The 27,812-nt window shown below is 38.5% G+C and overlaps 1 protein-coding gene and 1 pseudogene across 4 annotated transcripts in view; one reads left to right on the top strand and one right to left on the bottom strand.

The window, feature by feature from the left end:
* Mettl25 (methyltransferase like 25) overlaps window positions 1-18,641 on the bottom strand; it is a 63,126-nt gene extending 44,485 nt beyond the window's left edge. For all 4 annotated transcript variants that reach the window (XR_003480524.2, XR_004771852.1, XM_027392478.2 and 1 more), the window contains exons 1-5: window positions 18,403-18,641; window positions 10,397-10,561; window positions 7,260-7,366; window positions 5,715-6,305; window positions 2,862-3,009 (exon numbers count right to left, since the gene is read on the bottom strand). Coding sequence is in view for 2 of the 4 variants with exons in the window: in XM_027392478.2 (XP_027248279.1) it covers window positions 2,862-3,009; window positions 5,715-6,305; window positions 7,260-7,366; window positions 10,397-10,561; window positions 18,403-18,622 (1,231 nt within the window). In the remaining 2 variants the exon portion in view is untranslated. The remainder of the gene's footprint in view (window positions 1-2,861; window positions 3,010-5,714; window positions 6,306-7,259; window positions 7,367-10,396; window positions 10,562-18,402) is intronic.
* A 90-nt stretch (window positions 18,642-18,731) lies between these two features.
* Window positions 18,732-25,605, top strand: LOC100751067 (annotated as a pseudogene).
* The last annotated feature ends 2,207 nt before the right edge of the window (window positions 25,606-27,812 follow it).

Raw genomic sequence — 27,812 nt, 5'->3', positions numbered from 1 at the left:
ATTGCCTTGAATATTCTATTAGTTGCTTGTCTCCTTGTGACAAAGCTGCTTATTTTGGCTCATCATTCAAGGGCACAGTCCACCATGGCATGAGAAACTTGGCAGCAGGGTATTAAGGCAACCATCACATTGCATCCACAACTAGGAAACAGAAGGCAACAGATGCTTGTGATGGTTCGGCTTTCTCCTTTTTATCCAGTCAAGAGTTCCAGCTCATGAAATGGTACCATCCACATTCAGGGTGAGTCTTCCCATTTAATTATTTCATCATCTAATCTAGATAACCTCATACAGCTGCACCCAGGGAATTGTCTCCAGGGTGAGTCTAAATCTCATTGGATTGACAATCAAAATTAACTATCACAGATACTCCTTGCTGGTTTCAGGCTTTCCTCCATCAATTGTCTTGTTTCTAACCTATCACTCCAGATTCACAACCCAATTTCCTCTGTTCTTGAAACTCTGTCTGCTAGGAAACTAGATGCCTGTTCTGAGGGCTTTGTTAGGAACAATGAGTCTGGCTTTCTGCATGTTGACTTTAATATGTCTTGCCATGGTCTTGTAGCTCAACCTCTGGTTCTGATCTGCCAAAGGCATCTGAATATATAGTCTACGCACAGGAAAAGTTAAAATAAATATTGGGTGTATTTTCTTAAACATACTTCTACAAACCATTTTCTCAAATTCTGTATCTTAAAATAATCATAATAAATTCCTTGTTTTCAAAGTGGTGTACATCAGAGCTACTTATGGAGCTTCATAAAAATGCATATATTCAAGTTCTGTCCCTGGAAGCTATACTTCAGATGGACACAGGCAGTTCTCCAGCATCCTGTAGTGACAAATTTGATTCAGCCATATAGTCAGAGTGAAGAAGCACTGTTACAAAAACTGCAGGAATGACTATCTCATTTCCTTTTCCTACACTGAGGATATGGTAGGAAAATTAATATGTAATATGGCAAAAGGTGAAGGTATCTACCTGGCTCCCAAATCCAGCTGGTTTTGTACAGAAGACAAAGAACAGTCCAGACGACACTGAAACACAAACCAAGTTTGTTGTGCTTACTACTCACTTTTGTACACTTTCTCTTTTTTCCTGGGTGTGTTTTCCTGATGTTCAGACTGTTGTAGTTACTCACGCTGCATATATCTGCACCCATTTCAAACATCAATCAGACCACTGTCCTCCCATTTATACTCTGCTTTACTGACAAACAGAACTCCCAACTCTCTGTTCATTTCAGGTATATATGAAAAATAGGTGACACTAAGACATAAGTACATATTTTACCTAACCAAAGCTTATTACTACCCATCTGATAAAGCAAGGATTCCCTATAGATAAGATACTCTTCACAGGAAGGTCTTCCCATGTATTAACAAAGCCCACAGTGAGATAAAATGAGAGTGTGGCTATCGGTATCTGAGGACAAATTTTCACAATTCTTCTTTTTCTCTATCTTAGGACCTCAAATGTCAATAAACTCATTGAACAATGGTAACTTCCCCTGTAGGTTTTTGTCATGGCAATCGAAAAGTAACTCAGACATGAGGAAAAAAGGAGAATCAATACATGCATGAGTATACCAGCTGTTCAGTTCTTTCAGGCTCTTCCAGTGCCTCTCTAACATGTGTCTTAGTCAGCGTTCTATTGCTGTGAAGGGACACCATAACCATGGCAACTCTAATAAAGGAAAACATTTAATTGGGGCTGGCTTACAGTTTCAGATGTTTACAGTTATCAGCACGGCAGGAAGCAGGGCAGAATGTAGGCAGACAGTGTGCTAGAGAGGCATCTGTGAGTTGTACATCTGGATCTACAGACAGCAGGGACTCTGGACCTGGCTTGAGCATTTGAAACCTCAAAGCCCACCCCCAGAGATACCCTTCCTCCAACAAGACCACATCTACTTCAACAAAGCCACACCTCATTCCTGTCAAGCAGTGCCACTCCCTAATGACCAAGCATTCAAATTTATGAGCCTGTGGGATCATTCTTTTTCAAACCACCACAATTTCCTATTCAAACTTAATTTAATCAAAATACTACCACATATAAGAGAACTGCTACTATTAATAGCCTAAAAACTATTTTGAAACAAATTTGAAACAGCAGTTTTGAATCTTAGAGAGATTTATCATATAAAATGCACCAAGCAAATGCTATATTTGAAGCTGCCAACACATTTTTCATTTTTCTCTGCAGAGTCCAGAGAGCACAAACTGAATAAAACAACAGTACTAAGTCTTTCTAGGCTCACAGAAAAATAAGTATGCTATTTTTTCATTTCACAAAGAAATATTAATTCTTCAGACATGGAGAAAACTTTGGAAATGAGAATAAATTTTGTACTTATGAAAATAACAGTTTTATTATCACAATCAAAGCAAAACCTACAAGTATTTATAAACATTGGTCCTACAAAAATATACATCATATACTTGTGAAATTTCAGGTATTTGCAAATTTTTAGTTCTCAATAAGCCCATTTTATGGCAAAGAAATGATAATAATATATAAAAGTAATATTGTAACTAATTTCTTTAATACTACTAGTGTTAAATTTGCAAGAAAATTAGATGTTATCTCAAATGCTAATCCAAGTCACAGTAATGGCTGGCATGGTGCCACAAGCTTCTAATTCCAGCACTCAGAAGCAGAGGCAGATGGATCGTTGAGGTCATGGCCAGCCTGGTCTTTATAGTGAGCCTCAGGACATCTAAGACTACACAATGAGATCCTTTCTTAACAAGAAAATAAGACAAATCAGTCAAGACACAATAATGGCCAAAAGAGAAATAGAAAGTAGCTACAATAATTGAAATACATAAGAATTATGACACAGAATGCTTACTACCTTTAGTCTGGTTTTCAAATTCCTCAGATAAAAGATGGTAGCAACAACCCACAGAGCAAACTCCCTTGACTTCAGACTTGGATGCAAATATCCGCAGAGTATTTGGTGCCAGGTCACCACAAGTATGGAGACCCACCATTAAACAGTCCTTTAGAGACAAGAAAATTAAAACAATGACAATTAATAGGAGAGTTAAAAACTATACAAGTCAAGTTTTTAAGTATGTTTTCAAATATGTGAAGCTTTTAAGTGGTCAGTTCTATATAAAATTTTACACATCATTTTATATTCAAAATAAATAATTGTTCCTTTTAGCCAAAATGGCCATACTTTCCTAGAACTTCTGCTTTGTTTTTAATTCTTCATTTGTATTTCTTCTCATCTCTTTTACAACTAATGTTTGCTTTACAGCTAGACACTGCATATTAAAGGCTAAGGTTGGATAAAAAATGCAGCTACTCCATAAGTCTGACATTTTTGATGTTTATATGATACTATGACTATACTAGTCTTATTTCCTTTATTGATTGAACTTATTCAGGCTGCTTACCTTATAAAACATGGTTATGAGAAACAGAAAAGATATAAACTTATCATTTCTAACATAATGCCAATATGTTTATTTACTGATCAAATTTAACAAAATAAAAATCAAGATATCTATTTTTGCTCTCAATTTTCTAACATGAATTTTACATAAAAATTGTCTTGCAAAATGCTTTTTCCAATTACTCCAATCCTAATTTAAATGTACTCACATGAAATTGAGCACAAATATATATTATATATAATATATATATATATATATATATATATATGCATAGAATCTTATCAATCTACCAAGCATCTCATAGTTGTATTTATTATTACTTTGTCTAACATGAATCATAAAATTGAATTAAAGAGGAGCAAATTGGACATTTCATGTGGACAATTTGCATCCATATACTTTTACCATTTGGAGTTGATGACTTTTAGGGAAGTTGTACTATCTTTTAAAGTTTGAAGAAGCTACCCGTCAACACAGACATTACATGGGTCACATTATTATTACATTTATGATAGAAATATACTTATAGCAATTTCTCAGGCTTTCTTCACAATAACATTTTTTAATGTTTTCTTTTTTTATAAATTTTTATTTAAATTAGAAATAATCTTATTTTACATCACAATCCCAGTCCCCGCTCACAACATTTTTAAAAAGTCACCTCTCAATGCTGTGCTAAGAATTATTCATCCAACAACTCAATTTTTATAGTACCAATTAGAATTAATTTTAAAGGCACAGTGGTAATGAGACTATAGTGACTCTCAGGAGGCTGAGGCAAGACTTTCTCATGAGTTTGAGGCTAGTCTGGGCTACATAATGGAATTATACACTAGCCAGGCTTACATAGCAAGACTCTATCCCAAAACAAAACAAATACTGATGATACTGTTTAAGAGAACCAAAGAACTGGATAATTATCAATAAGTCTAGTACAAATGAAGTAATATCACTAAGAACATAAACTTGAGAAATAGGTAGCTGGCTTTAGGGTCTAATTTGTTACTAATGTAATTTTGCAAATTTATTCAACTTTTAAGTTTATTGCAGACTCCTTATAATATACGTAGCCCAGGCTGTCCTTGAATTCAGGGCCCTCCTGCTTCAGTCTTTGGGCTGTCTACAGGTGTGCGACACCATGCTCAGGTTGCTCAGCTCTAATAATAGAATCTCAAGACTATTTTGAAAAATTGAAGTGACAAAATACCCTAAAATTTTTAATTTTACCAGATAACCTAATTACTGTTTTTTTAAATTTGGGAGGACTAATGTTTCCTTTAACTGGTACCTTTTATGGGTATCTGGCAGGAGGGAAGGCATTGGAGAGATGGCTCATTGGTTAAGAGCATGTACTACTCTTGCAGCGAACCCACGTCTGGTTCTCAATGTGCAGGCTGGTGCCATCCCCGCCTATAACTCTAGATCCACGGCATCTACCCTCTCTTCTGGCCTATGCAGTTGCTGCACTAACATGCACAAAGCCACATAGAGACACATACATATACACATAATTTAAAAATAAGAATAATATCTTTTAAAAAATCTCTGTGGGGGGGAAACCCCTCTTTGTAAAAATCATAGAAAACAAAGATTTAAATGTATAAAGAATTCTGGTACTTTGTTTAGCCATTTCTTTTGGGAAGATTTTTAAAAATTAAGAAAGATAGAATAATATTAACTTCAAGAGATACTCTGTCTTATGAAAGAGTCAGAATCTGTAGAAGCTTCTGTAAATACTGTTTTAACATATAAGAGCATATTTAAGGCACGTTGTCTTTCAATTATGTAACTTGAAAACTTAGAAAGCATTAAAGCCTTAAAGAATCCTCATAGGCTCTTTTTGCTCTAGGAAACTGCATGTCTGTCAACATAGTTATGCCAATTACCTCTTTATTCGTTCTCACCGCCCTGATCGGGTCATCACGTGTGGATGCATGAAAACGTGTTGCACTTCATGAACATCTACAATTACTATAAGTGTCAATTTAAAAATAGTAAAAGTTATTATGAAAACACATAAACTTCTTGGACTAGAATTTTAACAATCTCTAAACTGTAGATAATGATAATTTATTTGGCTTACTGACTAGCATTTGCGCTAGCTCTTCTATTTTGTATTATACAGTATGTCCTCATTAAATTTTGACAGTTGTGGGGACAAGGAAAACCAGCTTAGGACTTTATTCTTGATCTTTAGGATTGATGTGTCAGATAACATCACATTAATACAATAAGGAACTATTTAAAGTGTATTCCATGTTGATAGTATTCTCGCAAACCAGAGGATTCAAAAGCAGACCCACCTCCAGATCTTTAATAATGTCATGTAATTCTGAATTAGCAGTGATAAAAGAGGTCAGTGGTGAATATATACTTGAGTCACTTGGTTTGGTTGCCATATTTCTTCTCTGTTTCCTCACTTCAGATATTTCTGTATTGTGCACCTGAGATGAAGTAGGTTCGATGGCATCAATAGGCAAAAAATCCATGAGAGAAAAGGTATTTTCAAAATACAATTTCTCTTCTTCAAGTGGCTGAGCATGTAGATCTCCTAGCTGTTTTCTGATGGCTGAAACTTTGGACTCTGAAAACTCTGGCAAAACACTGGTAGACATGTCTTGATTGCCAAGACTGCTCTTTGGTACACTCTCAAAATCTCCCTTACACTTAACTTCCTTTTGAGCTCCAATTTCTTTCGGCATTTTTAATGCCAGTCCATTGACATCTACTCTTGTCTGCCGATGATTCAGGTTCCAGTGCTTCTTCAATTTCCTGTTTCTTTCCTTAGCTCCATGAGTATTAGTATTTGAGGAATCGATGCCATAGACATTTAGACCATATTTTAAGGACAAAAAGGAGCTTAGGTAGCCTTTACCAGAACCCACGTCAATTATCTGAGAAAAGAAAAAAATAATGAATTCAGGATTTTCATCAGTTGGTAATAGTAATATTCCAGATATGTAATCTTTTATGTGTGTTATTTTAATGTTTAATTTCTATAAAAATAGGCAACACAGCAGCAATGACCATTTTGAAAAAAAAGTTTTAAAACAAGACTGTAGTTGTACTCATCTCTCTGTACTACCTGTACTACCCATCCTGATTCCTCCTCATCTGGCTGGCGACTCCACTTGTCTTCTTCCCAGAGTTCTCTCTCTCTGCCCAGAAGTCCCATGTACACCTCCTGCCTAGCTACTGGCTCTTCAGCTTTTTATTACACCAATCACAGCAATACATCTTCACACAGTGTACAAATATCCCAAAACATCCCCCCCCCTTTTATCTAAATAAAAGGGAAGGTTTTTAACTTCAATACAGTGAAGCTATACAATCTGGAAGCTGAATGCTCACATTTCATTCATACACAGGAAGCAGAATAAGGGAGAAAAAAGGAAGTGGGGCCAGGCTACAGAGCTCAAATTCATCCCCAGTGACATAGTTGCTCCAGCAAGGCTCCAGCTCCCAAAGATTCCATAACCTCCACAAACAGCACCCCCAACTCAGGACCAAGTGTTCAGATACATGAGCCTATGGGTGGCATCTTACATTCAAACCACAACACTGGTTTACATAGTTATTTCATATAAACACAAATGTATAAAGTTATGAGGACAAGAATACAGTAAATAGCCTTCACCTTATTCTAGTTTGGTATAGCTTAGTGGCAGACCTTTCAATGAAGAATTATGTACTGTGAATGTGATCTCTTTGGCAAGTGAAATGAACACTGAGCAGAAATCAAAAAGAGGGGACAGGGTGGAGAACAACAGTCCAATAAGAAGTAAAAGTAGAAAATGAAATCTGAGAGGTACTAAAAATGGGTAGTACTTAAAAGGAAATACTCTTACCTGCTTTAAACCACAGTAATCAGCAATACTGCAGATTAGCTCTGACATTTCCTGAACCTCATGAGATTTTTTTGTATTCATAAACTCAATTGCCTTCACATTTTCACCTGAATGTAAATAAAGATAATTAATATACTTCTACTAAAAAGAATTTTAATGAGTTGTCACAGCTTTTTAAATCAATATGAAAGTGGCATAAAGTCTATTGTGTTATCTGTTCGATTTCTGTTAATTTAAAAGTTATGATTTCGATTAAATAAGATAAAAATATCCACAGATAATTAAAATCATTCCTTGATATAAAAAGTAGTTATCTATAAATGAAAAAAAACTTTACTACAAAATAAGTTTCTTCAGAGAACAGTTTTAACAAAGTAAAAAGATAAGCAAGAAAGTGAAAATAGACACTTCTATACACACACATGAAAATAAAACCAACTCCTATACACCAATAAGAAAAATATTGCCTAATACAAGAGCAGACAAATGAGCAAATTAAACTTCCAAGCTATACTAGGCACATTTGAAGAGCTTAATACCCACATATGGCTATTTTCTACTATATAGTGTGTAACAACAGAGCACATTCTATAACATAGCACTTTACAGTACACACTACATTTGATGGAATATATTTGATGGTATTCAGCATAATCAGACATGTGGGAATTGGGTGTGGCAAGTTGAAATTTAGGGCTGGGCTAGAAATAAATAAATCTATTAAGGCATGGCAGTGTTGACATTTGACATGCCTGCTTATAGGCCAACCCTCTTTCCTCTTCAATGGGAAAATGTAAAAACCTTGCTAATAAGGTCTTTCCAGGAGTACATGGTTATTACACAGTGGCATTCTTGAGACTGATACCAGTCCAGAAAACAAATAAACTGACATACTCCAGGACGGGGAGTAGATTCCCTTTGAACACAGCTGTCACTAACTTTTCTTCTTCTTCTTCTTCTTCTTCTTCTTTCTTCTTCTTCTTCTTCTTCTTCTTCTTCTTCTTCTTCTTCTTCTTCTTCTTCTTTTTATTTATTTATTTATTTGGTTTTTTGAGACAGGGTTTCTCTGGCTTTGGAGGCTGTCCTGGAACTAGCTCTTATAGACCAGGCTGGTCTCGAGCTCACAGAGATCCACCTGCTTCTGGCTCCCGAGTACTGGGACTAAAGGCGTGAGCCACCAACTCCCGGCTGCTGTCACTAACTTGTATCCCTATACTTCAAAGTCAATTTTCTTTTACTGGCATAAGACAACATCCATCTAGATCTTGGTAATGGTTTCATTTTTTTTTTTTTTTTTTTTTTTTTTTTTTTTTTTTTTTTTTTCGAGACAGGGTTTCTCTGTATAGCTTTGGAGCCTATCCTGGCACTTGCTCTGGAGACCAGGCTTGCCTCAAACTCACAGAGATCCACTTGCCTCTGCCTCCCGAGTGCTGGGATTAAAGGCGTGCACCACCAACGCCTGGCGGTTTCTTGTTTGTATATGCTATTCTTGCTCTGATACCCAACATATAGTTCTTACGTTTTAGAAGGCAGAAGGCCAGGTTTCACTCAACTGTGGCCAGTTAGAAACAGCTTGGATGATGTACTTAGTGTTTTGATTACAATGCCAATAGCCATGTTGCTGATGAACACAATTACAGCCAGAATGCCCTTACCCAGAGTCACGATTTCCTAAAATTCTTTATTTTGCTCCAGGAGGAACATAATAAGGTAATTTTCATTAAAATACTTAGAGATAAAGGAAAAAAACAATAATAAGGAGAAAATTGGACTAAAAAGGGGATAAGCTCCTTTTGCAATAAAGGGCTTCTGAGGATCCACTTTTGCCAGCCAACACTAAGCACTAGTAATAGGAAAAAAATTGCATTGCCTCTTAGTGAGGTGCATGAGGAAAAAGTACTTTAATTAGCATCTTGCTTAAAATGTAAGGCTGGACTTAATCAAGCAAACCTTCTTGAAAGCATCAATGTATCAATGTTAGGAAAAAACAAGACAAATGAGAAAATTCTGGGTCCATTGTCTGACACCCATGGCAGCTCATCACTGTTCAAAACTAGAGGCCCTCTTCTGACCTCTGTGTGCACCAGGCACACACATGTAATGCACACATGCATGTAAGCAAAGCGCTCATACACATAAATCTACAAAAAGTCTAGGAAAAAGGAAGCTATAAGTAATTTCAGCAACACTGAAACAAAGTTGAATACAGTCTGCTTATTAGATGATGTTACTAAAGCCAAGTTAAAGTCCCAAATGAATCAACATGATACAGGATAAGTAGGAATATATACTGGTTCTTATGGATACATACTAAAATTCTTGCAGATAATTCCATATCTGTGACTAATGGTCAAAGGATCCAGATTTTTAAAAACTATGTATGTGTGTGGGGTGGTGCTTACAGCAAATAGGACTTTAACATGGCAAATTTAGGTCAAAGGTATCCAGGATTCACTGTAGTATCCAAGCAGTGTTTCTGTAAGTTTAGAGCTTTCTTAAAAAACAAAAAAGAGTTGGTGAAACAATGAAGGTCAAATGAGATAACAGATAGTAAGGACCTTGGTAAACAATAAATTAGGTCATGTGTTCCCTATTTTATCATTAATGTAATTATTATTAACCCATTGGCTCTACTATTAAAGCTGATTCCTCGACTTGGAACACAGTCAGTTTTTATATTTTTGGTTGTGAGCCTAGCCTTTAACGGCTGAGCCCCATGGTCAGTTTTTAAAACTTCAGTTTCCTCATCGCTACCATCTAACTGGGGTGTCTAATTGGCATTTAACATAACTATGGATATGACTTTTAATCTATCTTGCTACTTGATTTTAATTTGGGTTGTCCCCACTTTCGTATACTTATGTCTCCCCCATTTTCCCAGCAACTACCATCCACATTACTCATATTCTTCCCCCCCCAAAAAAACCCATCCACAGAACCATTATCCAACTGCAATAAAAACTAATGCAAGGATTTTGAAATCTGTAGTAGCACAATACATATGCGCTTGAGAGTTTGAAACTAACTGTGAAAAAGCATAGAGATGTGCATGTGTCCTTAATATGGGCTAAGACAACCTGTTCTTCTCAGTATGACTAAACATATCAGGGCTTGGAATTTGTCAAACTCACACATACCAGTCCTCTGTTCTTTATTTAGCCGGAGGGCTGTAAGTAACTGCTCAATAGGAGTACACAGCCCCAAGCTTTGCACAGAGTAGTGTCTGGCGGCCACAACAAAGGCTTCCGTGCTCAACAGCTTCTGAGATCTTTCACAAAATACTCTGGGGAGATCAATAAAACCTGAAAATCGGACGGAAAAAGAAAATGAGCAGCAGTTAATATCTAAACAGTTTGCAATTTTAAAACAGCATTGGCACCATGGGAATTTTACAGCAACTTACAAGATTTTAACTTTAGATTTTGGCAATATCTCTAATATAGCTCCTTGTTATTTAAACTATTGGCCTCTGTAAAACCTGGTTTTAGCATTTTCTCCAATCATGTCTTGAAAGAGCAAATTATGCTTGGTCTTTATGTTTTCCAGGAGTAACAGCAGTAGGAGTTTTCAGTCTGCAGAGTAATGTAGTTGTTTAACCATGAGCTGTCTTTTCTGACCTACAATTGTGTGTTTCAAGTCTCTGCAGCACTGTTATCCCTGTATTGCAGTCTTACCCTTCTTTGCCACTGGTAAGGAACAATTTATTTCTAAGGTTTTCATTCCAATTTGTCCATAGCAGTTCATAGACCTCAATGGATAAAGCAGTCCAAGTGAGCCCATTCACCTAAGGGTGTTTTTAAAAGCTAAATCAACACGTAATAAAAATAAAAGAAGCTCACAAAACCAACAAATCTGGTTGTTAAACAAAGTCTATGGAGCAGTCACTTAGGGGATGAACACAATCTAGGGAACAACTTGGGACTCTACCAAAACCAGACAAACATCATAACATACATGCCATGACAACTTGTCTAGCACAGATGACACTCATAACTACTTTTTAAAATAGCAATCTAAACACAAAACTGTTGCTCTCTGAAAAAACTTGAAAACAGTGTAACTGATGAATATCTTCAAATCCCAACTAAAATTATATACTTCCACTCATAGTTTTTTTTTAAAATAGCATCTCTTAAGTTGGAGGTATAATGTGTGCTAAATTTATTAAACAGAAAATAGCAGAGATGTGTGACTTCAACTTTTGAATCAATTAAATAGAAAATAAAACCACAAGGTTACCATAGTGAATTTATTTAATATAGATTTTAGGAAATTTTACAAGCTGAATTTACTGATGCAGCCAAAAGTAATAAAAATCTACATCAAAATATTTAGACATGATGCAGGAGGGAAAACTCAGTCAACTATTAAGTGAGACTTCCAGGTTTAAGAGCAGTCTCAACATCTGAAGGTTCCAGGGGAACAGTTTCTTAGAGTGTGATAGAATAAAAGAATGAAATCACAGTGAGCAGAGAGGCCATTATATCGGCCAGTTATTGGGCAATGTTGTCAACAGAAAGAAATGTGATGTTTCTGTTGGAAAAGTAAGTGTCTGAATCAACATAGCTATCCTATTGAAAATTCCTGAATATATTCCAATTTGACTTGAACTAAACACTATTAATTTGCTTTTAATTACAAGCACTCCAGAAATTTGGGGTACTGGAGGCCTAAGTTAAAATGATAATACATTTTCAGCAATATTCAATTTTTTAAAGGACTACATATTGTGTGATTCCATCTCATAATTTATTTCTTTAGAGTTAAAAGCAGTTTATTTAGTCTAGAGTTCCACAATTAATTGTTTTTTTGATCACAGAAATACAGCTGAGGTTATTTTTTTCCGAGTGATTCAGTCTATAACAGCCACAATTTGCTGCTTTCAGAGACTCACAGAGAACGAGAAGGGCCAATGATCTTGTCTTCCCTTTCTTCTGTGATCTGGCATGTGAGAACGCCAATGGCCAGGTTCAGATCCTCGGAGTGCCCTGTGTCTGCATAAGAAGTTTGTGATTGGCAGCCAGCAGCACAGAAGCCACAGTGCCATTGAGTTTTAGTTGCTTCTTAGTTGGGTGCAAATATTCTTCCCCACAGAGAAAGTTGCTGCATTTTTTTTAAAATCTGCTGCCTGCTCCACCTGCATATTCTGCAGCTTGATTGCTTGCCTACACCTCCCTCTAGTGGAAGGTCCTTATCTTCCTCCAGTGTCTGCTGTCTTTGTCTTTTTTGTATGACCTACATCACTATCCCAAGGCAGTTTCTTTTGAGAGAGGCCAGTATGGGAAACAGATTAGCTGGAAAGCTGGTGGGCTGGCTCAGTGGGTAAAGGTGCTTGCTGCCCATTCTCCCCACGGAGTCTGTCCACACGTGGAAGGCTAGAACCGACTCCTGCCAGATGTTCTCTGACCTCCACAGACCACAGAAGTACACTACACATGCATCTATACTAACAAATCATACATCATACACACAGCAATAACTAAACATAGAATTTAAAAATAACAACAAACTAGGAAACAAGATGGGAAAGAAGCAGTAGCGGTTATTTTCAATAAACACGACACCAAGATACCTCTAACCCGCTTTTAATTTAGCTACCAGATATCAGTGTGCACAGGAAAACAAAAGAGTCAAATACAGACTGTAAGAATCTTCAAGAAAAAAATGTATAAAGTTTTAAAACCAGAAATAAAACCAATGAATGTATATTCATAATGTATATCCAAGCTACTTACCTGTTATTGTACCTGAGTGTCCTATAAAAATTTAAGGAAGATGAGCTCCATCAGGTTTCACTAACCCACTGCTCCACTGCTAACAGGTACTGCACTTTAATACCACATGCCATGCACGGCATTAGACACTTTACCTGTTATACGAGCAAGTTAATTGTTGCTCTTATCTCATTTGCAGAGGAAACTCCTAAGACTTGACAAGACTGTAACTGATTCAAGTGTGCGCACACTAAGTGTCAGGGCAAAAAAGCTGTGGCAGTCTGACTTTCCACTCTGCTCTTAATCCTCATGTTCCACTGGCATGCCACAGCAAGCAAAGTAACAGTGGGCCTTGAAGGACCTTACTATCAAAATCAAGCGACTTCTCTGCAGAGAGCCATCTATAGCCATAAGTTATTACACATTTTCCTTTTCTTTGTAACTACTTTCATTACTCCTCTTAGCATCTCCCTCTCCGCTAGAAGCCATCTTGCTTCCAGAAATTGAAACACAATTTGGGTATCTGAAATAATAAATGTCTCTGAAAAGAAAGCAAATAATTGGGTAAGATTTCCTGTGGTGATATCTACTCCTAGAAACAAATACCACTGTTGTATGTTCAGTTGTAAAGCAAAAGTACTTTGCACACAACATGAATGATGGATGATGGATGGATGCATGCATGCATGAACGACAGCATATTTCAGTGCACTTACTATTGTAGCATCATCAACTACGGAATTCTCCTAAGACTCCGTAGTGGCTGTAATCACTGAGGCCACTATGAGGACTTCAATAGCACCACTGAGCCTGTTAGGGAAGCATAAAACCTCATTTCAGCCTGAATACTTACAATCTTAGGGTGAGACAAGAGTGACTTAGATCATACAGAATACAATATGAGATACAAGTATGTACTAAGTTGCAGACATAACTTTGTTATAGGGTTCAATATTGACAGCAGCTCCTTCCTGATGATTATCTTCACGAGGATATAAAACTATTTTGTGTTTGCTTCTACAAACATTCTTATTCCTGACCCATCTTACTCTTTTCCTGTTTCCTTTGTGGGTTCCTTTAGTTCATGTGTCCAACCAGTCATCTATGCTGACATAAAATTTGTCTTTCATTTGGAAACCCTCCCCATCACAGCAATGGATCAAATCCCATTAATTCCAGCACTATCACAAAAGCCTCATGGCATGTTCCTTTCGGATAAAAAGTACAATTTCCCCCAAGTATTTGATGAGTTGAGCATGTATCTCTAAAAAGGAAATTAATTTTTTGTTTAATGCAAATTTAATAGAAGTTTTTTGTTTTGATCTTTTTGTGTGTGTGGTGTTTTTTTTTTTTTTTTTTTTTTTTTTTTTTTTTTTTTTGGGGAGACAGGGTTTCTCTGTGGCTTTGGAGGCTGTCCTGGAACCAGCTCTTGTAGACCAGGCTGGCCTCGAACTCACAGAGATCCACCTGCCTCTACTTCCTGAGTGCTGGGACTAAGGAGTGCGCCATGACCGCCTGGCTGCTAGAAGTTTTTAAGGCTTTTATTTTTGTAATAGTTGACTGTTGGGTTACATCTTTGTTAATTGATAGCCAAAAGTTAAGTCTGTCTTCCTAAACTTTGGAAACTAAAAGATGGATTGTGTGAAATTCTACAAACTTTGAATCTATCCAACTATAATGTACCAAGAGAACAAAAACAATACATATTGTTGCTTTTAAAATGAATCAATTATATGATCCAATTATGTGGTAGGATTTTTTTTTTTTTTGCCTAAGCAACTCTAGCTTAATTTATAATTGCATATAAAATGAAAAAAAAACATTACTTAAACAGGCAAATCATGTTTTTGGATGAATAACACATATTAACAAGGACTGACATGCAGGTCCTTACCATACCAATATTAACACCAGAATGAATACATAAATATAGTCAATCACTCCAAAAGCATTTTCACATTGAGCTATATTATTTATGAAAATTAAATTAAATGTAAAACTAGAAAAATTAACCATAATATTTTAATTTTAAGATTCTTTACATAGTTTAACTTGTTGGCAAATAAAATTACACAATAAGATATATTTAGAAACATTTGTTAAAAAATAGATAAAAAGCAAAGTAATTCACGGGGTGTCTAATGTATGTGAAGTAGTAGTCATGGAAGACTCGGTCAGTTTCCGCTAAAATGGCATAAAACACCCCATGAAACACAGCATAGCATAAAGAACAGGTCTGGGGAGAAAGTTCAGTGGGTAAAATGCTTGTCACATTAACCATAAAGACCAAAGTTAGGATCCCCCCAAACCAGCGGTTAGGATCCCCCCAAACCAGCGGTTCTTAACCTTCCTAATGCTATGACCCTGTAATACTGTTTCTCACACTATGGTGGCCCACAACCATCAAATTATTTTTGTTGCTACTTAATAACTGTAATTTTGCTACTGTTGTAAATTGTAATGTAAATATCTGTATTTTCTGATGGTCTCAGGTTACCCTGTGAAACGGTCATTTGACTCCCAAAAGGGCTGCAACCCACAGGTTGAGAACCACTGCCCAAAACTCATGTGAGGCCGAAGTCCAGCAGCCTCCTGTCCTAGTTTAGTTCTACTGCTGTGGTCAAGACCACAAGCAAGAGCAATTTGGGGAAGAAAGGGGTTATTTGGCTTACATGTCTCCATTACAGTCCAATACTAAGGGAAACCAAGATAGGAACTCTAGCTGAGCAGGTCCCTGGAGGTGAAAACTGAAGCCGAGACCATGAAGAAATACGGCTTACTGGCTCACTCCCCAAGGCTTCGATCAGCCTCTTGGGTTTTTATATAACCCAGGACCACCTACCTGCCAAGGGTAGCACTCCCACAGTGTGGGGCCCTCCCATATCAATTATTAAGAAATAAAACACCCCACAGACTTGCCTACAGGCCAATCTCAATTAAAGTTTTCTCTTCCCAAGTAATTCTAGTTTGTAAGAAGTTGACAAAAAATAACCAGCACCTCCCTATAATTCCAGTTTGTGGGAGGGAGAAACAGGGATTCCTTGGGGAAGTTGGCTAGCCAGGATAGACAAAATGGTAAGCTCTGGGTTCAACATGAGACCCTGTCTCATCATATAAGGTGAAGAGCAATCAGAGAAGACACTGGACTTTAATCTCAGGTCTTAAAACACATGTACACATACATGCATATACATCCCTCACAAAAACACACATACACACATGCACAAATACCACACAAGCATGCAAACACATGCATTTTTTTTTTTTTTTTGTGAAGAACAGCTTGAGTTCAGGGCAATGAATAAGAATTTTATTCTATAGAAGTTGAGAGATTAACTCAAGAGCAATATGACAGCTGAGATACATGCATGTTTTTATGTTGTAAAAACAAAAATCCCCCAAACAGCTTTTGGTGGCTGATGGTTGCCAGGAGAGAAGGACACATTTATCCATGTGCTAATAAATAACTCTACAGCCACATTCACACAAGCAACCCTAATTAAACCCAGTGGGACACACACACACACACACACACACACACACACACACACACACACACACACACACACAGTCACACACACACTCACACTCAGGCATCCATTCCTAGTCTAAGAAAGCAAACACAAGGTATTACTGATGTGTTCAGTTACATTTTGGCAATATCTATTCACCATCTTCACTGAGCAAGCATTGTTCTAAACACATGGACAAAATACTCTTAGCATTACTGCTTGTGGAAACAAAAAAATAAGGAAGGTATGCATTCAGACTACTAAGTAATGATTCTGATGAAAAACTGACTTTGTAATTACTTGCTAAACAAATCAATAGATTTAAATATGGATATGAAGAGCTCATACTGTGGAGTCAGGTGATGCAAAATTGATAGCATGAACCTTCTACTAAAAACTGTGGTCCCCGAGAAATGAACTGATGCTGCAAATTTACAAATCACAATTAAAGAATCCAATTTGCAGCATAATGTAAAAGTCCAGGCATGGTGGTACACACTTGTAATTTCAGGGCTGGGCATGCAGAATCCTTCAGGTAGATTCCTGAAGCTCACTAGCCAACCAACATAGCCTACTTGGTGAGTCCCTGTCTCAAAACACTGGGTGCATAGTTCCTGAGAAATAACACTGGAAGCTGACCTATGGGCCTACATGAGGACAGGCAGGTACACAACACACACACACACACACACACACACACACACACACACACACACACAGGAAAATATATTTGGAGAAAAAAATACCTGTGCACCTAGCAATAGCACATTGCAGAACATACAGTGAATACAACTATTAGTATATGCAAAATAATGTAATTCCATTCAGTGGAGACCAAGTTATACACACATTAAAGCCTTGCTCTGCACTTCATCCTCACCTTTCTTTACATTTTCTTTGTTCTTTGAAAGCCATCTTGAGTCATTAGTTCAACAAATATTTATGGAGCACTTAATACATGCCAAGTATTTTTCCACATATTGGAATCCACGCATTGTTAAGACAAATGTGGTTCCTGCTCTTTGCAAGTTTCCAAGAAAGATCTGAAAGAACCAATATTTACTAAGTTCTATAATACCCACCCCGCCCCTCACCCCGTGTCACACTGCATGTTGAGGATGCTTCAGGGATGAAGTTCACTAACGACACCTGGAAAGCCTGGATGCAAAGCAGAAGACATTCCAGTAGCTGCTATTGTTCCTTTTTTTCCAAAACAGACACTTCATAGAACCTAAGTTTCTTTGTACGAAACTCCAGAGACTTCAAAACTTCACATGACATAACTGATATTGAAAATACATAGTTTCAAAATGAACTAATGAACTTTCAAGACTTCCACCATCCAAATCCAAATCCAAGATACACTCTTCCTTGTACTGATGAGAAACAACCTTTTTGTATTTCCAAACCTAAACTAAACCGTTGAATCTCTAAGTGAATGAACGCCTATTTCCTGTTTCTTGATTCCCTTAAATTGGGGCAATATACCAACACCCAAGATGAGACCAGGGGACCACTCCCACCCTCGCTATGCAGATCCCTCCATTCAATTCCCAGGGACGCTACGCAAATCCCTGTCACTTCCGCCAAATTCCACCAGGGGGCGCACTATCAGCCGCGCAACCCGACCGCCCGCCCCGCAGTCAACTGATCCCGCCCTGCCCACATGCCAGCCACCTGGTCCCGCCCCGCCCACTCGTCAATCACCTGGTCCCGCCCCGCCTACCCGTCAGTCACCCGCTCCCGCTCCGCCCGCCCGTCAGTCATCCGTTCCTGCTCCGCCCATCTGTCAGTCACCCTGTCTCACCCCGCCCACCTGTCAGTCACCCGGTCCCGCCCCGCCCACCCGCCAGTCAACCGGTCTCGCCCCGCCCACCTGTCAGTCACCCGGTCCCTCCCCGCCCGCCCGCCAATCACCTGAGCCGGCCTCCGCCTCCGGCGGCGGCTCCCTCAGCGCCGCCCGCACGCTCTCGGGGGGCAGGTCGACCAGCTCCTGCCACACCGACTGGGTGTAGAAATCCACCGTGTGCGCGCTGGAAATGCGCAGGGCGCCCCTCAGGAAGCCCAGCAAGTCCTGCAACTTGCCGTGCAGTGTGGGCAGGTCCGGGGTCCTGGGGAGAGAGCAAAGCGCTGCCATGACGCTCGCTCGCCCTCCAGGGCTGCAGGTGGCGCCAACATGGCCGCGCGGCACCTCTCTTCCTGAAGCCGGACAGGCGGAAGCAGACGAGCTCCGAGCGTGCGCTACATGGGTGGTTGGTTGCTTCGGCCTGGTGACGTATTATGTCAGCGTCGGCCGTAGTTCTCCAGACCCTAGTGGGGCAAGATGGCGCCGGTGATGCCGTCTTCGAAGTGGCGGACCGGAGGACGCCTCAGGTCGCATCCAAGAACCAAAGTCGGAAACGCAGGACCTGGCGGCCTAGCCACCAGCAAGCCTTCCCCGGAAGCGTTCGAGAGGGTATGTCTGACGACAGCAGTGCAGAAGGCCGAGGGTGCTTGCTGGGTGTCTGCCCGGAAAAGAGTTTTGGGACGTCGTCCGGGTCTTTGTTGAGACCTGGGAAGCCGTTTCTAAGCCCGCTCAGTCCATTAGCTTCTCAGCCTTTTGCGTGGGAGAACCGGACGGTGCTGTCAATTGAATCTAACCCGAAGCACGGAGCGTCTAGGGGTCTAGACTGCGCTATCTAGACAGTTCGTATCTGTACTACAGCAAAGGAAAGAAAGATGGGGTTAAAAGTACACTGCCCCAATGCCTTGATAATTACAAAGGCTCCAGTCTCATCCTCCTCTCTTAGATTCCCTGTTTTGACTTTGTAAAGCCTCTCAATTGCGCTTCAAATGGTTAAGTATTTTGTACGATTTAATAATTGACAGATGTTCAGAAAGTTGTACATCATCCCCTTTTGTGTTTTGTTTTGGAAAATAGATGATTAGTAAGTTTCTCCAAAAGAAAGTAAGATTCTCCCACCCTATTTTTAAGTATTTGCTGAGGACCTCCCGCCGCCGCCCCGTGATGTTTTAGATGAATTAAAGAAATTCTAATTTGTGAATACGATAATGAGTTCAAGTTAAGTAGTAGACTTTAGTTTACTCTTTAGTTTTACTTTGAAGGTGGTGTGTGTGTGTGTGGGGGGGGTGTCTGACAATTGTTAGTCTTATATTCAGGCAAAGGGCCACCTTCTCAGTACATCATTAAATGTGTTGACTAGACTATGGTTTAAATCAAAACCAAGTAATTCTATCATTTGAATATTATGTTTAAAAAAGAACTTCATTTCTAGTAGCTTTATTTTTCACTTTCTGTGAAAATAATTGTGACTGAAATCATTAAATGTTAGGACAAGGTTTTGCATTTTGGAGGAAACTGAAGATCTAGCAAGATTACAAGAAATTGCTATGGAAGGTAAAGAAGGAACCAATGTCCCAGGAATCCCAGTTCATCGATTATTACCCAGACCATCTGAAACACCTCTACTTAGCTGAAGAAGAAAGACTCAGGAAACAGCGGAGAAAGGTTGGTCTGCCTCCCTCAGAAGAACAAGTTGACCAGCCTGTGCCTGAAGAAGAGTGTAACACTGAACAGACTTTGTGTGAAGAACAGTCTAGTGATCATCAGTCTCAGACAGAGGAGCTGTGTACACCAAAGTATGTACTTTCTTCCTTTGAAACTCTCCACATTAAATGTAAATAATGTTTCATACAAGATATAGGGAAACATACAAGATATGGGTAAGAATTAGAAGTTTTCTTAATACATTTTGAAGTCATGGTATAACATTTTCACAATCTCCGTTTTTTTTTTTTTTTTTTGTGTGTGTGTGTGTGTGTGTGTGTGTGTGTTTAAGTGTAAAATGACTGAAATAGGCTACTTGAATGTAGGTGAAAAGAACATGAAATCAGAATTAAGAGATCTGAATTTTGAATTAGTCTTTCAAGAACAAGTAACTTAATTGAACAATAATGAAGCCTAGCTATTAAGAAATGTATATTTGGGGCTAGAGAGATAGCTCAGCCATTAAAGGCTAGGCTCACAACTAAAAATATAAGAAATGTATATTTGCATTGTGTGTGTTTTACATTTTTTTTAGACTAGGCTTGGTGTTGTATTATCTGTAAGGCCAACATTTGGGAAGCTGAGGCAGAAAGAACAATTACAAGTTCCAGGCCATTATGGGCAACATGATGAGAAAAGCATGAAGTTTCTAAGGAGATGTGTAGAGGATATGGAAGGGATTGGAGAAGAAAAAATGGTGGGTGGATTTGACCAATTTGTATTAGTAATGCTTTGTATATAAATACTGTATTTGAATACACAGTTGCATAATTTTGACTAAATCATTTCTTAATTGTTTAACTTGCATGTCTTAATTTCTCTTGCAAGTTCTGTCACTATTCCAAAAAAAAAGAAAACTTCAAACCAAAAGGCACAAGAAGAGTATGAACGGATACAAGCAAAGCGTGCTGCTAAGAAATTTGTAAGTTCTACTTTTTTATTATTTGGGTTTTTCTTTATCTTTAACATGTGTAAAAGCTATGTTTCTTAGTATTGGGCACGTAATTATTGTCTGCTACAATACTTATTTCTTTTTGTATTGCTCAGCAGACTTGTAGAATTGTATGATATTCTAAGTCCTTGATTGGCTCAGACAATACTAGTAGGTTAGTGATAAAATTCAAAAAAGTTGCCTGTCAGTTAATAATATGAGCATCTGGCATCTGTGATAGTATTTCTCAGACTACAGCCTAGGAACTTAGATCTTTAACAAGTTCCTTGAAATAAACTGATCATGCTGTAAATTTGAGGAAAAATAACCTAAGATCTATATTGATGATTTTCCTAATTTTACACTTCAGTAAAAGACACAGAGGAGGTATTGGAATAAAATACCCAGAAATGAAGCCATCTCCCATGCTTAAATATTTTCTTGAGCCTCCTTTCGCCCTTGACCTATGACCTTAAAAACTGATCTGTGCTGGGTAGTAGTGGTTAGTCTGAAGGTTCTAGCTTTTAGGTTTTTGTTAGTTTGTTTTGTACTAAAGCTTATTTTTGTTTTATTTGAGTTACAAACACGATTGAATTGCATGACAATCCCAGTTCCCTTCTCCCTCCCCTCCTCCCCTACCATCCCTCTAGCTAAAACCCTACCTATCACATATCCTTTCTTCTATTCTTCCCCTGACTCAACCTTTCTGCTCCCTCATGCCCTCTACATCTTTTCTCTTCTTCCCTTCTCATTCTCATAGCTCCCTCCCCCCTTTGCCATGCTCTCAATTTGCTCAGGAGATCTTGACCCTTTCCCCTTCTCCAGGGGACAAAGTTTGTCTCTTTTAGGGTCCTACTTGTTTACTATTTTCTCTGGCAGTGTGGATTGTAGGCTGCTAATACCTTACTCTAGGTTTAAAATCCACATATGAGTGAGTACATATCATGTTTGTCTTTTTATGATTGGGTTACCTCGCTCAGAATGGGTTCTTCTAGTTCCATCCATTTTCCTGCAAATTTCAAGATTCCATTGTTTTTTTCTGCTGAGTAGTACTCCATTGTGTAAATGTTCCACATTTTCTCTATCCATTCTTCGGCTAAGGGGCATTTAGGCTGCTTCCAGTTTCTGGATATGACAAATAGTGCTGCTATGAACATTGTTGAACAGATGTCCTTGTTGTCTGAATGTACTTCTTTTGGGTATATGTCTATGAGTGGAATTGCTGGATCTTGTGGTAGATTGATTCCCATTTTCTATGAGGAGTCCCCATACTGATTTCCAAAGTGGCTGTACAAGTTGGCACTCCCACCAGCAGTGGAGAAGTGTTCCCCTTTCTCCACATCTTCTCCAACATGAACTGTCATTGGTGTTTTTGATTTTGGCCATTCTGACAGGAGTAAGATGGTATCTCAGAGTTGTTTTGACTTACATTTCCCTGATGGCTAAGGATGTTGAACACTTTCTTATGTGTCTTTTAGCCATTTTAGATTCCTCTATTGAGAATTGTCTATTTAGTTCTGTACCCCACTTTTTAATTGGGTTGTTTGGTGTTTTGGAGACTATCTTCTTGAGTTCTTTGTATATTTTGGAGATCAGCCCTCTGTCAGATGTGGGGTTGGTGAATATCTTTTCCCAGTCTGTGGGCTTGTGTTTTGTCTTGCTGACTGTGTCCTTTGCCTTACAGAATCTCCTCAGTTTCTGGAGGTCCCATTTATTAATTGTTGATCTCAATGTCTGTGCTACTGGTGTTATGTTCAGGAAGAGGTCTCCTGTACCAATTAATTCAAGGGTATTTCCCACTTTATCTTCTAATAGGTTCAGTGTGGCTGGGTTTATGTTGAGGTCTTTGATCCATTTTGACTTAAGTTTTGTGCAGGGCGAAAGGCTTGGGTCTATCTGTAGTCTTCTACACGTTTGCATCCAGTTATGCCAGCACCATTTGTTGAAGATAGTCTATTTGTTCCATTGTATGAATTTGGATTATTTGTCAAAAATCAGGTGTTCGTAGGTGTGTGGGTTAATATCAGGGTTTTCAATTCTCTTCCATTGGTCTACCTGTCTATTTTTGTGCCAATACCAAGCTGTTTTCAGGACTATAACTCTGTAATAGAGCTTGAAGTCAGGGATGGTGATGCCTCCCGAAGTTCTTCTGTTGTACAGGGTTGTTTTGGCTATCCTGGGTCTTTTGTTTCTCCATATAAAATTGAGATTGTTCTTTCAAGGTCAGTGAAGAATTGTGTAGGGATTTTGATGGGGATTGCATTGAATCTGTAGATTGCTTTTGGTAAGATTGCCATTTTTACTATGTTGATCCTGCCTATCCAAGAGCATGGGAGATCTTTACATTTTCTGGTATCTTCTTTTATTTCTTTCTTTAGAGACTCAAAATTCTTACGGTACAGGTCTTTCACTTTTTTGGTTAGTGTTACCCCAAAGTATTTTATGTTGTTTGTGGCAATTATAAAGGGTGAAGTTTCTTTGATTTCTTTCTCCACCAATGTGTCATCGTATATAGTGGGGCTACAGATTTTTTTGAATTAATCTTGTATCCTGCCACTTTGCTGAAGGTGTTTAGCAGCTGTAGGAGTTCCCTGCTAGAGTTTTTCAGGTCACTTATGTAGACTATCATATCATCTGCAAATAGTGAGAGTCTGACTTCTTCCTTTCTGATTTGTATTCCCTTGATCTCCTTTTGTTGTCTTATTCCCTAGCTAGAACTTCAAGGACAGTATTGAAGAGGTATGGAGAAAGTGGACAGCCTTGTCTTGTTCCTGATTTTAGAGGAATTGCATTGAGCTTCTCTCCATTTAATTTGATGTTGGCTGTCGGCTTGCTTTTATTATGTTGAGGTATGTTCCTGTTATCCCTGATTTCTCCAAGACCTTTATCATGAAGGGGTGCTGGATTTTGTCAAAGGCTTTTTTGACATCCAGTGAGATAATCATGTGATATTTTTTTTCCTCAGTCTGTTTATATGGTAATGTACCAGTATTTCATCAAAATATCCCAAAAGATAGTACTGATATAATTTCATGTATACACACAAAGATGATCTCTACTAATGTTATACAAAAGCCGGTGACACTTTACCCATGAGATTAAAATTGTTAAGAATTAGTTAAATAGACCCATAAATAAGAGTAATGCCATATCGATAAATCAGACAACCAAGCCAGGCAGCAGAACTCTTAAATAAGTTTCAGATCTTTTTTGAGGAGGTCTTACTATGTAGCTCTGGCTGGCCTGGAACTTAGATATCTACCTGCTTCTGTCTCCTAGTGCTGGGATTAAAGGCATGCACCACTACCACCACCCAGCTTCATATCTCTATGTACATATTAAATACTATACCACATAGTTATATGATTTTAAGTAATGTGCACTTGAATCTATTTATAAAACCAAGTTCCCAAGCTCCATCACATAGTGGTCCCCAGCAAGTCACTTCTTTATTACTGAGCTTGGTCCTTGTATGTAAGACCAACAAAGTAAACTAGGAAAAGTTGTTAGAAGAACAGAGTGTACTGCAGTCTCACAAATTACATGTAAGATTCTTTGCTAACTATAATTACTTGTAATTACAAGTGAGTGTAAGTCTGATGTATGTCTAGTATGTCATTTTGAGGCTCCCTAGACTGGAGATGAGCACACTTACTATACAGTACAGCTTCTTTTCAGCTGTTCTTTTAAGGTAGTGATAATGTTGTAGTGCTTGTTCGATATGATGGATCTTCAGAACTAGTTATCATTTTGGGTTACAATCTTCTATACTTGAGTTTCTATCATAGCAATAAATGAGCATGACTGACTTAAATGGTGAAACTCATGGTGTCTAACAGATTGTTTTGCAAATTAGCTAAAGAACAAAAAAAAATGCAAGATAGGGTTTTCTGGAAATAAACTTTTTAGTGTTATTCAGAATATTAGAATAGCTAACCTCTGTAAAGGTCCTTCTAATTCTTTAGTGGATTTAAACAGTGAAATTGCTAAGTAAGTATTTGACTTTTCTTTTACTTAGATAACATGCATAAAATGCTGCCATGACTGTTATTCTTTGGTGTTCTTTATATCATTACGGTATGAAAGCAAAGAGCTCACACTTCTTCAATTTTGGTAATTATTCACATGTTATACAACATGAGAGACAAATATCAGCGGTTTGCATTGTGATGTCAATTTCAGAGGGCTTCTGACCTGTGTTTTCTGTCTGTGATGAATGAACATTGTGTATGTTTATAATTGTAGGAATTTGAAATGAGAAAGCGAGAACGAGAAGAGGCTCAGAGGCTCTACAAGAAGAAGAAGAAGATGGAAGCTTTCAAAGTCCTGAGCAAAAAGACTAAAAAGGGCCAGCCAAACCTGAATCTGCAGATAGAATATCTTCTCCAGAAGATACAAGAAACCAGTTAAACTAGACATTAAATGCCTATGGACTGGTGGACTGGTGCATCCATTTGTGTGTTGGGAGCACCAGTGAAATAAATTTGCTGACGTCAATGGATTGGTGAATTACTTTTTTGTTTTTGTAATAAAAAAAAAAAAAGCTATATGTATTTTTTTCCACAAAGAATGACTTAACCTGAAAGAACTTTAAAAACTTTCCATGGAAGTTGTATGAAATAAAAACTGTTTTGAAATAGGAGGCCTGAGCTCACAAGTGAAGCATTTCAGTGATGGGAACACGTTTCAGTGCAACAAGCAGCCACAGCACTGGGGCTTGCTTACTGGGAATTAGGTCCTTGCACTTGTTTGGCAGTTGTATTACCACTAAAGTACATTGTATCCCTGGGAGTTTTGTGATAGGGTTTCCGTGCTGCTTCCAAGTCTCATGCTGGTCTCAAACTTGTGATCATCTTACCTCTGCCACCAGGGCACGACCGTGCCTAATAGATTGTATAGTGTTTAAATTAAATTCATTTTATTGATAAAGGAAAGAATGACTCTCCTTGGAGTTTTTATTTATCAATTTTTAGTACAGGAAAGTGGATTTTCTAGGCTACCTGAAAGTAGGATACCTGGGCACTAAGTTTGCAACCTCATAATAAACCTAATAAGTATTATTTATGAATTGAATTTCATAGAAACATTTTGTTAGATGAAATTACTTTTGATATCTAAATGATGGGAGAAGCCCAGTATTTTCTCATTGTTAAGCTCCCCACAACCTTGGGAGGGACCCTTTACTTTGAAGAGTATTCTCAGCACTTCATATTGTTGGTACCTTTTAGCTGAGAAACTTTCTGCCTTCAGTTGCAACAGAACAAGAAAGCATTGACATTGTAAGCAAAAAAGATTGCACAATAATGATTCTAAAACATTCTAACATTGTGTTAACTTTTTAGAGAAGCTTTGCCTGCTGCAGCCTTCCCCCGGGTTAAAAGTGCAATGATGGCTACTTAGAAAATACTAAACTTACTCTTTGCATAGAAGAATAATGCTTAGAAGTTTGTGATACCAAGATGCTTACGGGTGTGCTTTACGGACAAGTTTGTAATACCAAGATGCTATTGCACTTAAACAGCCCAGAAAGCCAAAATCTGATGAAGGAAGTGTGCACAGTGAACAATTTCACTGATTTCCTTTCCTCACATCTGTATTCTAGATTCTTCATCCTGACAACACATGGAGAACTGGTCCTTTTAAGTGCATTGTACAACACTGTTAAGGAGAGGTCTACCTTGAGGGCTTGTTTTGTTGTAGTTCTGTTGTTTGCTTGCTTTTGTTTGCATCCAAGGATGTTGTAGGGCAGAAAGTAGTTAACACCGTGTTCAAAACAAAAGCTTTCAGACTTCAGTGTGGTATAAAAATCACACAGCTCATCTGAAAGCTCTACCCTCATGTTGTTGGTTGTTTTTACTGTTAGCTGTTTTTTTTGGGGGGGGGGGCGCTACCTAGCTCCCAAATAAGTCATACAGAGGCTTATTTCTTATTGAAGAGACCAGCTGCCCCTTTTGGCAGCCATGACAGTAACACATGCTTGCCATGACCTTGCCTTGGTCACTAAGAGGTCAGATGCCTGCCTTGTGGCAAGGAACCAATCAGAAGTTAGCTGGTGGGGCTATGCTTTATGGCTCTGGGTGTGCTTTACGGACAAGTGCACAGTAATGATGTGCAGAGCATAGCAACCACCCTGGGAGGGCCTATGGGCCATAACAACCAGTTGACCAATCAACACAGGGCAAGCCCTCCAAGCCTGGAGGCACACCAATCCTGAGCCTGTGCGTACCCCTAGACACTCCCCTTACGCTGCCCTACAAGATCTCTCTGCAGCCGGTTTGAGCTGTTTTTGCTAGCCATCCGCCTTGGTGGGTGGGTGAAAGACCCGAGCTAACATGGGGTTAGCTCGTTAAACAACAATAAAGCCTCATGCAGTTTGCAGCAAGTTTTTGAATCTGCCTGGTGATTGGGGTGACTGAGGTCCTGGGCTGGGACCCTGGAGGCCTGAGTTTTCCTGGGGTCTAACATTATGAATACCCAGCCTTAGCTTGACTTATTTATAGCTACCTTTGCTTGATTTTAAATTATCCCATTTATCTTTTGCCTCTGGGATTTTATCTTTCTCTATCCTATATATCTTTCTTTACTTCTTACTCCAAGGCTTATTGGGTGGCTGGCCCCTAATGTTCATTCTCCTTTTCTTGCTCCTTCACAAATTTCTCCTTTTTCTGTCTGCCTGCCAGTCCCACCTAGCCTTTTCCTGCCCAGCTGTTGGCCATTCAGCTCTTTATTAGACCAATCAGGTGCTTTAGACAGGCAAAGCTACACAGCTTCACAGAGTTAAACAAATGCAACACATCTTTTCATAATTAAACATGTCCCACAAATACAACAAATCTTAAAATAATATTC

This window comes from Cricetulus griseus (assembly GCF_003668045.3).
Source record: "Cricetulus griseus strain 17A/GY chromosome 1 unlocalized genomic scaffold, alternate assembly CriGri-PICRH-1.0 chr1_0, whole genome shotgun sequence".
Lineage (NCBI taxonomy): Eukaryota > Metazoa > Chordata > Mammalia > Rodentia > Cricetidae > Cricetulus > Cricetulus griseus.
The sequence above is the reverse complement of the archived record's forward strand: the minus strand, read 5'-3'. Positions and strand labels throughout refer to the sequence as shown.